Here is a 17102-nt window from a genome sequence, read left to right on the forward strand (position 1 = left end):
CCTAACTAGGAATTGGTAGATTCGGACCCTATTGATCCCCCTCTCATTATGGTTGTTTTCTATGGAAATTCTACAGATCCCTGCAGGTGGTGGCAGAGTCCGCTGGGGGCCCCAGAAGTCTGGCTTCTGAGCACACATAAATGCTGTTTTATTAATGCAGATATGAAGCCCCATATCTGCCACTAAATTCTGAATTAGGTGGAATTAAACAGCAATACTATCCCTGAAAAATAAGGTTTGCTATGCAGTTCTGCACCCTGCCAGGAACCTCTGACACGGGAATTTATTACAAGAGAGGTCATGTGAAAACATTGTTACCACTCTCTTAATACTTCAGCATTATTTTGGCTGCTATGTTACCATGCAGAAGTGAGCACAAGGGCTGAATACTGGTATAACAAATTCAACGGCTCTTCAGTGTATGAAATGTGGCCCTTGTGACAGATTTGGAGCCTTTACTCCTGATCTTACCTATTCTGCTAGCACAGATGTGAGGATCCTTTGGCCCTCCAGATGTTGTTCAACTACAACTCTCATCAGTCCCAGCAATCATAGCCAATAGCCAGGGTGATGGGAGTTGTAGTTCAGCAACATCTGGAGGGCCAAAGGTTCTCCACAGCTGTGCTAGCAGATAATGTGAGCATGAGACTGTATTACAAAGGTGCTTTTTAAAAATCCTTTTTCTGCACCAGCTGGTAGATGTCCAAGGTCATTATAGAAAGGGCACTAATGTGGCAATATTTTTGGTGATGCAGTGTTGGCACATAGTCACCATTTATCATCATTTGCTTTCATGGATCTGAGAAGGATCTAGGGAAGTCCACATTTATAATTATTGTCTCAGAAGGCTGTTTGTAATGTGAGAAAGCACCCTATACAAACAAAGCTACAAACCTTAACACGGAAGTAGTTATGAAAAAGCAAACAAACCTTCAAGATAGATTCAGATTATCAGGAGCCTTGCAATAGCCACTGAAATACCCTGTGGCACTGAAATAGTGATGCATTCGTAAGTTATGAATCATGCATTCATACATTATAGACATTATAGTAACTAATATAGTGCTCGGTGGATGCTGTTGGACTACAATTTCCATCAGCCCTAGCCAGCTGGGACAATGATTAGGGGTGATGGGAACTGCAGTCCAACAACATCTACAGAGCACTAGAGTGTATCCCTGTTAAAGAAACACTTCCTAGGGGATTTACACAGTAAGTTTTTACGCAACAACTGGGTGGCTCTTAGTTGTCTGAATCCCTTGATTCTAGCAGGTATAAGGATCTGAAGAATGAGATATAGGGAAATAAATTATTTAGTGCAGCCTTGCCCAACCTGGTGCCCTCCAGATATTGTGGACTACAACTCCCATCAACCACAGCCAGCATGGTCAATAGTCGGATGATTTGAGTTGCAGTAAAAATAAAAATAAAAATCTGGAGAGCACCTGACAGGGAAGGGTGAGACGTAAATTTATCGTACGCAAGGTGAAGCAATCAGCATAATAAATCAAGAAAATATTTCCATTTTGAACCTCATTTCATTCTTATTTTAATGAATATGAAACAAGCATCTATCACACTTCCTTTAGATGTTGTGTCTTGTGTCTAAAATGGAAACTCTCCTTGTCATTTACACCTAATTTTCTCACTCCTATTACAGTGTTTTTTTTAATAATGCAAAGATTTCAGGGGTCTCTGTAATAAAAAAATGGCGGGAAATGTTAAAGCAAACAATAACATAATGAGCTTAGGCTAAAAGTTTTGGTGTTCAGAATTCTTAATACCTATAGCCTTATTCTAATCAAGAAACATGCATTATAACTGTCTGAACAAAACATTACAGTTTACATCAGGAAAAAAAGATACTGGGCATGATTCAGTCAACATGAAACACTTTTAAATTCCATGTATTGAAATGGAAACCATTCAATTGCCTACTTAAAATTTAACAAAGAGGCTGACCCACATTGTCCTTCATGTGCGCCCAAACCTTCCGTATAGTTGTCCAGCTGCAAGAGAGCTGCTGTTGGGTGGGAGTGAAGAGGGGGCTTGGCAGCAGAAAGCTCCTCCTCTTGCTGATCGGCTGGGAAGGAGGCAATGGGCAGATGGACTATGCCTAAAATATTTAACTTTGGCTGGATTGTGCCCATTATAAATAAATGCATAACCTGCCCTGTTAGTAACCCACTTTGATGTTTTATCTACTACTTAATGTTTAAGAAATATAGACTAACATCCCATTTACATTTCTCCCATAATGTACAGTATAAATAGAGTAAGAACCATGCCATAAAACTATATGCAAAATTTGCACACTATTATTGCATGCTTGTGGTGATACTACATGCCGATTAATATTAGCTTTCATATGGCCCTAAACTGAATTCCAGATCTTTTAATGTTGGATTCAACAGAGTCCTTAATCTTGGGGAAGGATGTTGTCCCAGAGCACATGTAATTCTAAAGAAAATCAGTCATCAATTACCATTTTCAGTGTGTTTACTTTGCTGCTCAAATTGGATTGAATGGCAATTCATACTTGAAATAATACCTAAAATATCTGTTCATGTTATGTAAACCGATCAGAATTCATTTTCCTCAGTTTTGGGGGGAGGTTACCTTCCATTCTACCTCCACCTGATAATTTTTGAAGTTTTGGTGGCAAGTCTGCCATAGATTGGCTCATAGGATCTGATAACATTTTGGTGGTTTTAGATACCAGTTTGTCTTCTGAGTTGCCAGGGACAGAACTTATTCGCTGAAGTTTCATAGGTAGGTCCCCCATGCTGTAGGCCTTTTCTGAAGTGGTAGAACTCATTCGCAGAAGTTTTTTAGGGAAATCTTCCCTTCCAGTAATTTTCTGGAGTTTTGATGGTAGCTTTGTAGTACCAATGTCATCTATGCCATCTAGACATTCTACAGAATTATTCCTTTCTTTACTATTACTTACAGCTGGTGCTATTAAAGGAGAGGACATAAGAAGCATTTCTTCCTGTTCTTTCACGCTGTAAGGTGGAGTAGGGACTTCAAATGTTGCATGGAACTGGGAATAGTCTACTTTGAAGAATCCTTCCTCTAAGGAAATAACAGGGAAGAAACGATGACCCCAAAGAACTTCATCTTCTGTGTAGGATGTTCTGGCTTGACAAGTCATCCCTACAGCCAAAAGCAAACAAGAGCCTGGTAAATAAAATTATATCACTTAGAAACAAAATTATATAGGTCACATTTTATATGTTAAGCTTTTTTTATTGTTCCCTGGTCCTAAGCATATTTAGGATAAACTCCATTTATGTCAATGGAACCAGGCAATGGTTCACATGTTAGAAACACCATGTGAAACTAGTTTCCACACAGCACTTGTATCACATGACCGCTGTAGAATACAGAACAGCAGTTGGTCATGAGGTTCAAAGGAATGGTGCAGACACTCTCATTTCCCGCCCCCCTGGAAGAAATGAATAATCATCATAATAAAAAGAATATATTGTTACTACACAGCTGGCATAAGACACTGTACTTCTTGGAAGCTGCCGATGAAGTAATGTGTTGAAATCAGAATTACTGTTGCATATAATTTAAAATTTATTGAAAATAAAAAGTCACAGACTTTCTGAAAGGGAGCAGAGAGTTTCATACTTTTGTAAGAATTCCAGTACTGTCAGATTTCATGTTTGACTGATTTACTATAACGCATGGAAAAAATGTATGAGAAATATGTTGCATTTTCATTCATTTTCCAGTTAGAGTTACATCCTTACGAGTTCCTTCTTGTTTGGCCCTTGATTTGTCCTTATGACTAGTGATGGCATGAAGGATTAGATTAGATTTGTGTATATGCAATGCCTTTCCACAAAGGACATTGTGTTCATTATATACAAGGTAAATAAACAACAGTAGCAATATAACAATGATACCAGTGGGGACTTCCTTTCTACCTCATAGCTTGAAACTTGCTGGCAAGGAATACCCTAATGCACCCACCCAAATAAAGGGCACTTGGAAGCTACCACTGGCAGCATCCCCTCTGACGGTAGCCAGCAATCCCATCACCACCCAGTGGGGCATTTCAGGTACACAGCTAGGCTGGTAGAGGATCTGCTGGATCCTATGTGGACCCCACTGCCATCACATGATTTAGACCTTTTCACTGTACCATCCTGGGAGCTGATGCAGTCCACCACATTCTGACCTGGCTAGGGCAAGCAGCAGATCTCATAAAAAGCACTATACCAACTCTCATAAAAAGGGGATAAGACCTTCACCAAAGACTCCTAAGCTTAATAGTTATGAAAAAAGAGGACTAATTGGCTAAAGAACAGAAAACCCAGAGTATGAATAAATGGTCAGTTCTCACAATGGAGGGGTGTAAGAAGTGGGGTTCCCCAAGGATAAGTATTTGGGATCTGTGCTTTTTAAGTGGTTCATAAAGGGGCTAGCAGTGAAGTAGCCAAGTTTGCTAATGACACCAAATTGTTCAGGGTGACCAAGAAAAAAAAGAGATTGTGATGAGTTCCAAATTGGGTAAATGGGCATTAAAATGATAAATGCAATTCAGTGTAAGCAAGTGTAATGCACATTGAGATACACACGCCAAAAAATCCTATATTCACATATACACTTACAGGGTATAGGTTGCTATGCTCATCCCACCACAGGAAAAGGGTAGTATGGAGTTTATAGGGGTGGTTGTTATTGTTGTTATGGTATAAAAAAAATATTTGTGTTTTTACAGTGGTGTAAGTCACATGGAAGCCTTTGGGTAACAAGTGACTAACAAATTTAATGAAAAATACTAATACTAATACTAATAATAACAACAACAACAACAACATCCAACACTGCACCAATGAGCCAAATAACTGCTGTTCAAAGCAGATTTAGGGAGCACACGGAGGGAGCAGAAGGGTGAAGTCCCATTGTGCTGGTGGAAATCCTTGTGCTGATGGAACATTCATATAGCACTACAATGGATACAACCCTATATAATTAATTGATCCTTTTCTTGTAATAAATAGCATACTCTTTTATTCTAAAGGGCTCCTACTGGGAGTAAGGGTAGGATATAAATCTAATAAATAAATAAATAATAAACTCTGTTCTGTTTTCTTGTGATTCTTAACTAAAGACCTGAACACGTTACTTCTGTTCATGTATAATCATTGACATGTGTGGACAAGGACATGGGATAGCACACCTTGGCTCCTTTATCTGAAATAACTTTGTATAAACAGCTGGTGCTTATTGGAAAAAAGACAAAGGACCACTGGGGAAGACCTGTTCACCTAAGATAGCCTATCACTTTGGGAGGAAAGATTCATGCATGCAATTATGCGCCAGTGATTTTTTGTAGTTATTTTTAAATTGGATAGAAATTATATCATAGCCACTTTTTCTCCCATGCTTAAATTTTGTTTATAAAGTTATCACATAAAATAATAAGACTGCACAACAGGTCAGGTAGAAACTAATTTCAGACACATAGTAATTACTCTAAGTAGTCTGGCCAATCTGGGATCTCTATTTCCTACTATTCATTCGTTATAGCTGCACTGAAAAGGGGCTATGCCAACAGGACAGCCATCAACTTTAGCCTCTCTAAATCAGGATTCAGCTAGGAATCTCATTATTAAAGGTTTGTTATAAAATGAATGAATGGAAAATCAATACTACAGTGTTAGGTATTACATACAAGCTTGCAGTTTAAATGCAAGAAAACAATGAGATAAAGTTGGAATGGATTAGAAGTGAGATGGCAACTTAATTGTGTTTTGAAAAGGAGAAGGAAGCCACATACAGTCTGTCTCCACGGAGAACAAATAATTTCCTAAGCCATCCAAGGAAGTGGTGATCCTGCTTATTTATTTTAACAATGGATCTGTTGGGGTGGGGCAGGGCCAGCTCCAGGCATGCCGGGGCCCTTGGGCACCAGCCTGCCCCGGGCCCTTCCGTGATCCACGGCAGGAGCACAGATTGCAGGACAGGAGCTTCTGAGCTGCCTGCCATCCCCCTGCTATCCCCCCACTTCACCTACCTTTCTCTGCTGTTTTTTGTGGCTGTGCGCACTGCGCTCGCAGGGTTGCCATCAATCAAGATGGTGGCCAAGGTTTCCATAAGGGGCTGAAGCCTCTGCCACCATCTTGGTTGATGGCACATGCACGTGCGCATTACTGCCATCAACCAAGATGGCGGCAGAGGCTTCAGCCCCTTACGGAAACCTCGGCCACCATCTTGATTGATGGCAACCCTGCGCGCACTGCAAAAAACAGCAGAGAGAAAGGTAGGTGAAGTGGGGGGATGGCGGGCGGCTCAGAAGCTCCTTCTGTCCTGTGATCCGTGGCTCCTGCTGGCACTGGGGTGGGGTTATAATAGTCAAACTCCAAAGGCTCTTGGTTCATAATGACCTGAAGCAGCCAAGGAACTAGGTGGTTAATTCAACCAGTATGTAAAATTTGAGCTGTGATCTCTCTCCCCAACAGATTGGCCCTTGCTGTCAACTCTCCTTCAGGTTATCCAATCACAATGCTGCAATTACATTTGAAACAACTGACATAAATCCCATTTCTATGTTTTAGAGCAGTAGCCTTGTTCTGATTCAAGCTAAATAAGACTAGTAACACTATGCCGGGCCAGCACCAAGCATGACTGGGCCTTTGGGCACCAGTGTGCTCTGGACCCATGCAGCAGTAGGCCATCATCCCCCAGATACAGGTGGCTTGTGGCTAATAAACCCGTCCATGTACTCCACCTACCTCTCTTGTTGTGTGAAGGATGTGCACACATAATGCACATGCCTGCCATCAACCAAGGTGGCAGCAGGAGCGCCAGCCCCTTAGGAAAGCCCCTCTCCCATCTTGGATGATTGCAGGCAGGCATGCACAGCCAGAGATGTGAAGGCCCGGGAAACCCCCCCAAAAATCTGTTTTTTTCTGAAGACATTTTTGTTTTGTTTTTCCAAAAAATTGAAAAAATGAAGAAAAAATTGATTATGGAATGTTTTATTTTAGCATGATGAATAAAATGTTTCATTGAATCTTGGTCCTCCCCTTTTTTTCTCAGTTCTTTTTATGGGAATGGATGCTTTATGTCTGACACTGTGGAGGACTAGCGGAGACATAAATAATTTTCTTTGTTATTAATGTTGATGGTTTAGTCTGTTTTTTTAATTGTTTTTTGCCTGCTCCTCATAAACCGACAAATGAAAGAGGTTTCTTATAGTTCAGGTGTTCCTTACAGTTCAGGATCTTGTAGATCCATTTGTTACAAAAAAAGGTAAAAATTTAAAAAAGTAAATTCAATTTGTAATAATTGTTTGAATAAAATGTACTTTTAATATACCAAATGTGATAATTTCATGCCAAACCAACTTGTACATAATTATATTTTATGTTCCTGAAGTAACAAAGTGACTTTCAATATGTAAAAAGTGCTAATATTTGATTTTTTCATTTTTTCTGAAAATTTCCATTAAAAAAAAAAACCAGAAAAAAACCGTTTTTTCCCCCATGGCTTCAAAATTTCTGGAAATTTTACATCTCTATGCACAGCGCGCATGACACTCACACTGACAGGAGAGGTAGGTGGGGTATGTGTGTGGGTTTATTGAAGTCTGCACTCTCTTTATTGGGGGGTGCCTTGGAGCTCCTTCTCCAAGATCCATGGCAGGGTCAGGGTGCACAACCCGATGCTGCCATGGCACACAAATGGGATCACCACCCTCCCACCATAAGGAGAGGCCCCTCTGGGCCACAGGGCCCCTCGGCCAGGGCCCAACCTGGCCACCCTCTGGCGCCAGCCCTGACCCTATGCCCCATGGCCCAGAGTCTGACAATCCTCCCTTGCTTCCTCACTTCCTTCATGCCAGTGATGCACACTTCTCTTGTTCCCAGGCTGTGCTTTCACCCAGTGTCTACTTTGTCTCATTTTCTTTAGCCAACCTGTCACTTGACCTATCTCGGTCGCCACCCAACCCAATAGCACTGAGCGCCTTCTGTTGTTAAGATGGGGGGGCATTTTTTAGCCTGACCACTGTGTTTCCTCCTGGACAGTCTTCCAGTGGCCACAGGCCAGAGGCAAAATCTGGGGAAAGGAATGGTTGTGATGCTTATATTTGTATATGAGTCTACATTCCAGCCATGCAAAAGTCAGAGGTATAAATATACATGCACCCCTTCCCATCTTCATTCAGGAAAATAAGAGGCCTATTCACAATTCAAGGATGCATCCCAGCCAGGCAAATGCCAGAGGTTCCCCATCCATGCCTTAAATGCTTTGAGGTTTGTTCAGAGCCCCTTCCTATCTCAGTTTCCTCTCTTCTCTGTGAATAGTTTTGTCTCTTGGAACGTTTAACACTGAATGCCTGAACTAATCTGAATAGTTAACCACACAAACACTCTGCAGGTTTCATCACCACAATCAAAATACAAATATAGGTATCCAGTAGAGTTGCCAGGTCTCTGGTTTTTGCCTGGAGACTCTGGAGTTTTGGGGTCTTCTCCAGGTCTCCAGGTGAGTCACCCCAATCTCTGGACTCTCATCTTTCATTTTTTTAAAAAAAACAATTCAGTTCTTGGGTGGTCTGGTTCAAGAGATAAACACCAAAGCTGCCCCGCCTGTTAAATGAGCTTATAACTTCTGTTAAATGAGTTTATAGCTGGTTGTTCTAATCCTGCCCTGCTTGTCTGAAAATATCACAAATTCAGTAAGTTTATAGTTTTCAGCAGTAGCAAAAGTCCCTTTATCTCTGTGTGCAGGAGATCTAGAACAAAAAATCACAGCAGGATTTTGGTAGGCATGCACAGTAAACAATATCAGTTATGATTATAATAAAAGTGTACATGCAGGGTTTTAAAAAAGCAGTTAAGCATCACTTAAGTGTCACTGCTTTTATTTGGTAGCAAACTAATATTGATTTTTTAAAAAAATGTTCTGCAATGACCAATTGGGTTTATTAAATGGGGTTTATGTATTTTATGCATTTTAATTTATGTATGGAATCTCCTAGAAACCAAGGCAGCTCACAAGAAATAAATCCATTTAAAATGCATTAACCATAAAACAAGTATAGAACAGTTACAAAACAGCTTAAAGTAGCATGATTCTGAATTTTGGATGGGGTGAGTGAAGTTCCTTTTTACTTGAGGTTGCAGTCCTGTGCATGCTTCTCTGTTTTGAATGCATTGGGAATTTCTTCTGAGTAAACATGCATAAAATTGCACTATAAATATTTTTACAGGTTGTGTCTTTGACAGTCATGTTTATATAAATATTTCTTCATACTGTGTTCTGATAATGTATCTGATTTCACACTATAGTTCTACATTATTTCCTCTACATTTTAAGTGTGCCATTCTTCTTTGGGGTGGTCATGGTCCCCCTTTGTCATTTTCTTCCTTGGGGCAGATTAAGCTGTGAGATGGTGAGTAGCCCATGGTCACCCAGTAAACTTTGTAGCTGATTTGCATTTTAAAAGATTAATTAAAATAATTTACATGTAGGCAAAGTTTATTAAGTAGATTCACACAATACACATAAAGCACATCCAAATTGCATTTAAAGCACATGATTTCCCCCAAAGAATCCTGGGAAGTGTAGTTTCCCCCTCACAGTTATAGTTCACATCACCCTTAACAAACTATAGTTCCCACAATTCTGTGGTGGGATTCATGTGTTTCAAATGTGTGTTGAATATGCTTTAAATAACTGGTGTGGATCTGCCCTTGATATAATGTGCATTCATTAGTGGATTGAAAAGAACCATTTAAAAAGATACTTTTTTAAACAGAGGAAGGGCTGTAGTTCAGTGGTATGGCATATGCTTTGCATGTAAAGGTCCAAAATGCAATCTCTGGAAAAGACTATTGCATGGAATCCTGGAAAGCCAGTGCTAGTCCATGTCATCGGTACTGAGCTAGATGGTGTCAAATGGCGAGTCTGTATAAGGCAAATTCCTTTGTTCCTAAAAGAGGAAAGAGATCCAAGGGCCACAGTAACTCCAAAAATTATTTGAGTATTTAATTTACAACATTTATATATCACTTTATTGTAAAAAAAACCCTCAAAGCAATTTACAGAAGTAATTAAAACAATAACATTATTGGCAAAAACAGTTAAAGACAGGTATTTAAAAACGTTCAAAATAATAAAACCAACAATGAGTTAAAAATAGATAAAAAACATAACAGCTTCTACATTCCTGGGTAGGCTTGCCTAAACAAAAAATGTTTTTAGCAGGTGCCAAAAAAGAGTACAGTGAAGGTGCCTAGTTCATGTCAATAGGCAGGGAGTTCCAAAGCATAGGTACTGAGGCAGATGGGGAATTTTGTAGTTCGTTGGACTGGAGGTCCTTGAGTAAGATCGAAGAACACAGGCTTCAGCAACAAGGTAGGCCTTTATTGGATGACAAGTGTACACTTGGTCAGTCTCCCTCTAAGTAAGTGGAGAACTGCCACATGGCACTGGTTGCCTGGGGTTCTTATACATTTCAGGACAAAGACTTTAGCATCTACCAATCAGGAGGTTACACATCAGTTTGACATAGGCATTACAATATTACACAGGCATTTACACAGGCATTGCATAGGCATTGCATAGGTACTGTACTTTCTGCATCATGTTCTGGTGAATTTGGCAATGTTCAGTACTTCACATAAAAGTACATTTTCACTGTGAGCTAAGCATTCCAGCTAATGCAATCCTTCCTACGTCTTGGAGAGTACAGAGATGTTCAGTGTCTATTCAGTGTTATAACTGTTTAGAGTTCTAGCTGTTCCATACAAACCAAAACAGTCAAGGAAGACAGCTCCAAGAAGAAAAGGGTTCTGGCTAGCTACTAAACGTATTAAATGCTAACCTAAACTATTAAAATGTTATAAACCTTTATAAACCCTTATAGCTTGATAAAATAATATATTTTGCTTATTGTTTGTATATAAAGAATTTCCCCAACATCGCACTAACGGGACTGATTTCTTACAAGACCGAAACAAGTACTATGTGGCACCCATAACATGGAAAGTACACCTCAAATTTGGCCTAGTAGCAAATCGGCAACCAGTGCAGATTTTAGAGCACAGATATTAAGTGCTGATAGGGTCTCACTCCCAATCTCTATGTATGGATGTGAAAGTTGGACAGTGAAAAAAGTGGACAAGAGAAAAATTAACTCATTTGAAATGTGATGTAGGAGAAGAGTTTTCAGGAACCATGGACCTCGAAAAGACAAATAATTGGGTGTTAGAACAAATTAAGTCAGAACTGATGAAAGTGAGGTTATACTTTGGACACAATGAGAAGACACGATTCACTTAGAAAAGACAATAATGCTAGGAAAAACAGAAGGGAGTAGAAAAAAGAGGAAGGCCAAACAAGAGATGGATTGATTCCATAAAGGAAGCCACAGTCCTGAACTTACAAGAACTGAACAGGGTGGTTTACAACAGATGCTACTGGAGGTTGCTGATTCACAGGGTCATCATAAGTCATAATCGACTTAAAGACACATAACACACATACACAGGGGCTCATGCATGTCAGCAATTACGCTAGAGCATTCTGCACTAACTGCAGCCCACAGGTCAGGTTGTGCTGCATGGAGATTTCTGTGACTGTGGCTGACTGGCTGCAAGGATTTTTTTAGTTTTGGTTAGGAATCCTTGATTCCATAAAGGAAGCCACAGTCCTGAACTTACAAGAACTGAACAGGGTGGTTTACAACAGATGCTACTGGAGGTTGCTGATTCACAGGGTCATCATAAGTCATAATCGACTTAAAGGCACATAACACACATACACAGGGGCTCATGCATGTCAGCAATTACGCTAGAGCATTCTGCACTAACTGCAGCCCACAGGTCAGGTTGTGCTGCATGGAGATTTCTGTGACTGTGGCTGACTGGCTGCAAGGATTTTTTTAGTTTTGGTTAGGAATCCTGACTTGTGGGATGCTGAGTTTTCTGTCTTACTCATAGGAATCTTGTTGTGGTTGGTATGGTATTGCATTTAGGAAATCATCACTGTCTTTTGCTTTTTCTATTTGAATTTCATGTGCCTTTAACTTCATTCCCTTTGGAGTCAAATCTGTAAAGAGGTTTGGAGACACCATGTTAAAAGGTAGGGGCAGGGCATTCTAGGCAGGAGCTTGCCAACCCTGCTTGGATATGGATATTGTTCAGAGGATCCCTCGTCAAGCCTTACCAACAGCACAATCCTAACCACATCTACTCAGAAGTAAGCCCTACTGAGTTCTATGGGGCTTAGTCCCTTAGTGTGTTTAGAATTGCAGCCTTCAGGGGCATCCATCTTTACTTCTGACCGCTCCTATCTACCAACTCCACAACACTAGGCTCCCTTCTTCCTGCAATGGCCTTCTGATGACTTCCCTGGCCTGAGGACACTTGAACCCTTATTGCGAGAAGCAAAGTAGGCTAGATTAAATGTTCCCTACCCAGGCTCCGTAAGTAGGTGAGAAGGAATGATTCTGTCACTTCAGCTGGTCTTGGGAACACCATCTTTTAGCTAAGATTTCTATCTTAATTTCCAATCAGAGAATTGTTTTTGTTTGAATGGTATGCTCCAAGCAACTGTGGTTGATGCTTAGTATATTATGCTTAATGGCATCACTAGGACTGCTCCTGTGACGTCACTAGGGCCCGCTCCTGCAAGCTCAGGGTCTGGGATGTTTCTGACCTGGCAACTCTAGTATCCAATTAAAAGCAATAAAACCACTAAAATGTAGGGAATTTTAAACCCACACTACTCCTGTGAGGCCAAGTATAAATCCATCTTGCTCCTAGGGAAAGAGGGATTCTGTGATTTGGCTAATGCCAAACAAGGGCAGAACTGAGACCTCTCAATATTTAGTTTGCTGCTCAACATGTATGACTATTATTATCATCTAGTAAGATTTGGGAACAACATAACACTACTACTCTCTCCATCTTGAACAAAACAACAGCAGAAAAAGACAGGGGAAATCTGAATCCAGATTATCTCTCTAATTAGTAAATTATCTTTCTTTTTGAGGGGACAGTAAAGTTGAATTAAAGAACCACTTACTTCTCTGGAAATGTCCCCCATAATGTTTGTACAGATAAGTTGTAGGCCATGGTTTGGCTTAGCATTATTTGTGAACTGCGCCACTGTTTCTTCTCGTGTCCCCATTGTTCCTCTGCTGCTTTTCATGCATATATACTACTGATAGGCTAAAAGCAGCACAGAAGGAAAATGAAGGATAACAATCAGCAAATAAAAAATATAGCTGCAATACAGGCAAAGAAACTAGGTACTTAATGATTTATGTTAGATTCTATTATAAGGATTCCTCAAAATAAATCTAAGACTAAGCGACATAATTCCCAACTCTACGTTGAGCTGCTTGTTAAGGATGGATCATTTCCTTAAATAGGTGCCCAAACAAACTGTGAAAGAGACAGTGCATTTCAGGACTTCCATAGCACAGAGATTTAAGGAAAGAGAAGTTACAGGTAAGAGAGGGAGTAATCAAAACTTGTTCTCAAAAAAATAATAATTTCTTTGCATAAAGATTTCCCACTGACATTGATTCTTTTATAAATTAGTCACGATAAAATGCAAAATACTCTTAAGAAGAAAGTAGGTGGTGACTATGAGAAAACCTGAATCAAACTTCGACACACAAAAGGGCTTATTCATTTCTGGATCCTTCTATCTCAAGAGAAATAAATCACATAAAACACTGTAGTTCTATGTATTTTTTCTTACAAAACAAAAATGTAGTTATTTAAAATAGATATGTATCATACACCTTTAGAGTAAATCCAGAAGGGGAAAATCTTCTTTGCTTCAGAATATTACAGAGAAAGAACTATGTTAGAGTAAGAGAAGACTGTTTTCAGGGAGAAGACTGATCCACAGCAGGCAGATGGAAATGGCATGAAGTATTAAATGATATGCTCACCAATAAAAGGGGCTGACAAGAAAAATGTGTTCAAGCTAGAATTAGAGAGCTGTTTTAATAAATCACCTTTAAACAAATCATTTAGTGCATTTTACTTTATTACACCTGATTTTAAAAATGGCATTTATGTCACACTGCTTTAGGCAACAATTAAATGTTTGTCTTCATACCTGAGTGTACTTTCATGGCTAAAGGATGTAGTGTGTTCTGTGGTCTAAGCTTTCATTAATGTATATTCACATTATATTCAGTTATCCCAGCAAAAGTAGTATGAATGAAGCATGCTATTGCAATTGTATGCAGGCTATGTGTAATTACATTTCTTGGTGGTGTTTTGTCCTCCCACCAAAGAGTGTCCTTGGATCGGTATTTATATTTTGCTGTGAGACGGAAATGATGGCTCTTCACAAAGACTTCTCTTGCACTACCAGGTTATTATGTAACATGTTCTTAGTACTACCATACAGTGACAAACATGATGTGACAGCAGGGGCTGGAGTTGTTTGAAAAGAGAATAAGCAGTATTATTTTTATGTGTATTATTAGGATCGTTTGATAATATTTTTCATGTTAAATGGCATCTGCAGTGCAGCGCAGTAGCCTAGTACTGCATTGACAGAAAGGACTTGCATAATTACTTCTGTGTTGCTGTTAACGCAGGCAGTTCCCATTACCGTTGCTGAACTATTGTAATCCTACAAACTGCTGCAGGATATTTTGACAGCTTGCCTGGTACATTCTGTTTCCTTGTAGGGGCTCTTGGAACCAAGTCCAGCTCCTGGGCAGGCTCAGTACACATCCACGTAGTTTTACTAGTGGTTGACCCTCAACCAAACTTCAATTCACAAGGCATCTCTGCTAGAGTGAGGTGTTGAGAGAGATCGTGTCCATTTATGACCCTGTTTACCATCACAGAGTATCCCCTGGAACCTCATGTTCAAGCTTCATGTTCCATAGACCACAAAAAAGTAAACTGCCATAAGGAAAAAGGTTCCTCACTAATGGTCTAGCCTCTATTGTTAAGAACAGATGATCCAGGTAGGTATAGTTGGTCACCCTGGACCGAAGGGATATATTGGGACATAAAACCCCCAATATTAGTTTGTGGGGAAGGCTACCAGAGACACATCATATCAGGATACTGTACATCAGAACATCTGATTACCCAAACTACTTGCTGTGATGTTGGGCCATAGTGAAATAACATTAAGTTGGTTTATTTGTTAATGGTAAATTATTATTTTAGAAATTAGAAAAAATATTTACTCATGTGTAGAGTGTATTTTCGGACCAGTGTATTAATAACATTTTCAACTGCATCCTGAATCTGTGTTCCTTTGGTATGTGTGTGTGTGTGGAGGGACAGTTTTCTCTCTCTTTTTTGTTGTGACATCTCCTGGTCCTCCTCTGTGTGACAACCTTTCAGGTACTTGAAGAGTGCTGCCATATCTCCCCTCAGTCCTCTCTTCTTATGGCTAAATATGCCCAGCTCTTTCAGTCTCTCCTCATAGGGCTTTGTTTCCAGTCCTCTAATCATCCTTGTTGCCCTCCTCTGAACCTATTCAAGTTTGTCTTCATCCTTCGTAAAGTGTGGTGGCCAGAACTGGATACAATACTCAAGATGAGGCCTAAACAGTGACAAAAAGAAGGGAACTAGTACTTCATATAATTTGGAAACTATACTTCTGTTAATGCTGCCTAAAATAGCATTTGCCTTTTTTGCAGCCACATCACACTGTTGGTTCATATTCAGCTTGTGAACAGCAACAATTCCAAGATCCTTAAGAACATAAGAACAGAAGAAGAGCCTGGTGGATCAGGCCAGTGGCCCATCTAGTCCAGCATCCTGTTCTCACAGTGGCCAACCAGGTGCCTGGGGGAAGCCCGCAAGCAGGACCCGAGTGCAAGAACACCCTCCCCTCCTGAGGCTTCCAGCAACTGGTTTTCAGAAGCATGCTGCCTCTGACTAGGGTGGGAGAGCACAGCCATGATGGCTAGTAGCCATTGATAGCCCTGTCCTCCATGAATTTGTCTAATCTTCTTTTAAAGCCGTCCAAGCTGGTGGCCATTACTGCATCTTGTGGGAGCAAATTCCATAGTTTAACTATGCGCTGAGTAAAGAAGTACTTCCTTTTGTCTGTCCTGAATCTTCCAATATTCAGCTACTTTGAATGTCCACGAGTTCTAGTATTATGAGAGAGGGAGAAGAACTTTTCTCTATCCACTTTCTCAATGCCATGCATAATTTTATACACTTCTATCATGTCTCCTCTGACCCGCCTTTTCTCTAAACTAAAAAGCCCCAAATGCTGCAACCTTTCCTCGTAAGGGAGTCGCTCCATCCCCTTGATCATTCTGGTTGCCCTCTTCTGAACCTTTTCCAACTCTATAATATCCTTTTTGAGATGAGGCGACCAGAACTGTACACAGTATTCCAAATGCGGCCACACCATAGATTTATACAACGGCATTATGATATCGGCTGTTTTATTTTCAATACCTTTCCTAATTATCGCTAGCATGGAATTTGCCTTTTTCACAGCTGCCGCACACTGGGTCGACATTTTCATCGTGCTGTCCACTACAACCCCGAGGTCTCTCTCCTGTCGGTCACCGCCAGTTCAGACCCCATGAGCGTATATGTGAAATTAAGATTTTTTGCTCCAATATGCATAATTTTACACTTGTTTATATTGAATTGCATTTGCCATTTTTCTGCCCATTCACTCAGTTTGGAGAGGTCTTTTTGGAGCTCTTCGCAATCCCTTTTTGTTTTAACAACCCTGAACAATTTAGTGTCATCAGCAAACTTGGCCACTTCACTGCTCACTCCTAATTCTAGGTCATTAATGAACAAGTTGAAAAGTACAGGTCCCAATACCGATCCTTGAGGGACTCCACTTTCTACAGCCCTCCATTGGGAGAACTGTCCGTTTATTCCTACTCTCTGCTTTCTGCTTCTTAACCAATTTCTTATCCACAAGAGGACCTCTCCTCTTATTCCATGACTGCTAAGCTTCCTCAGAAGCCTTTGGTGAGGTACCTTGTCAAATGCTTTTTGAAAGTCTAAGTACACTATGTCCACTGGATCACCTCTATCTATATGCTTGTTGACACTCTCAAAGAATTCTAATAGGTTACTGAGACAGGACTTTCCCTTGCAGAA

The 17102-nt window shown here is 40.2% G+C and overlaps 1 protein-coding gene across 1 annotated transcript in view; it reads right to left on the minus strand.

Moving 5' to 3' along the window:
* Positions 1-1937: 1937 nt before the first annotated feature.
* The window catches only part of KCNJ3 (potassium inwardly rectifying channel subfamily J member 3), a 216859-nt gene continuing 201694 nt past the window's right edge, over positions 1938-17102 (minus strand). The window contains exon 3 of the mRNA XM_061608756.1: positions 1938-3156. Coding sequence (XP_061464740.1) covers positions 2570-3156 — 587 coding nt within the window. The 3' untranslated portion in view covers positions 1938-2569. The remainder of the gene's footprint in view (positions 3157-17102) is intronic.

Source organism: Rhineura floridana, chromosome 2, assembly GCF_030035675.1.
Source record: "Rhineura floridana isolate rRhiFlo1 chromosome 2, rRhiFlo1.hap2, whole genome shotgun sequence".
NCBI lineage: Eukaryota > Metazoa > Chordata > Lepidosauria > Squamata > Rhineuridae > Rhineura > Rhineura floridana.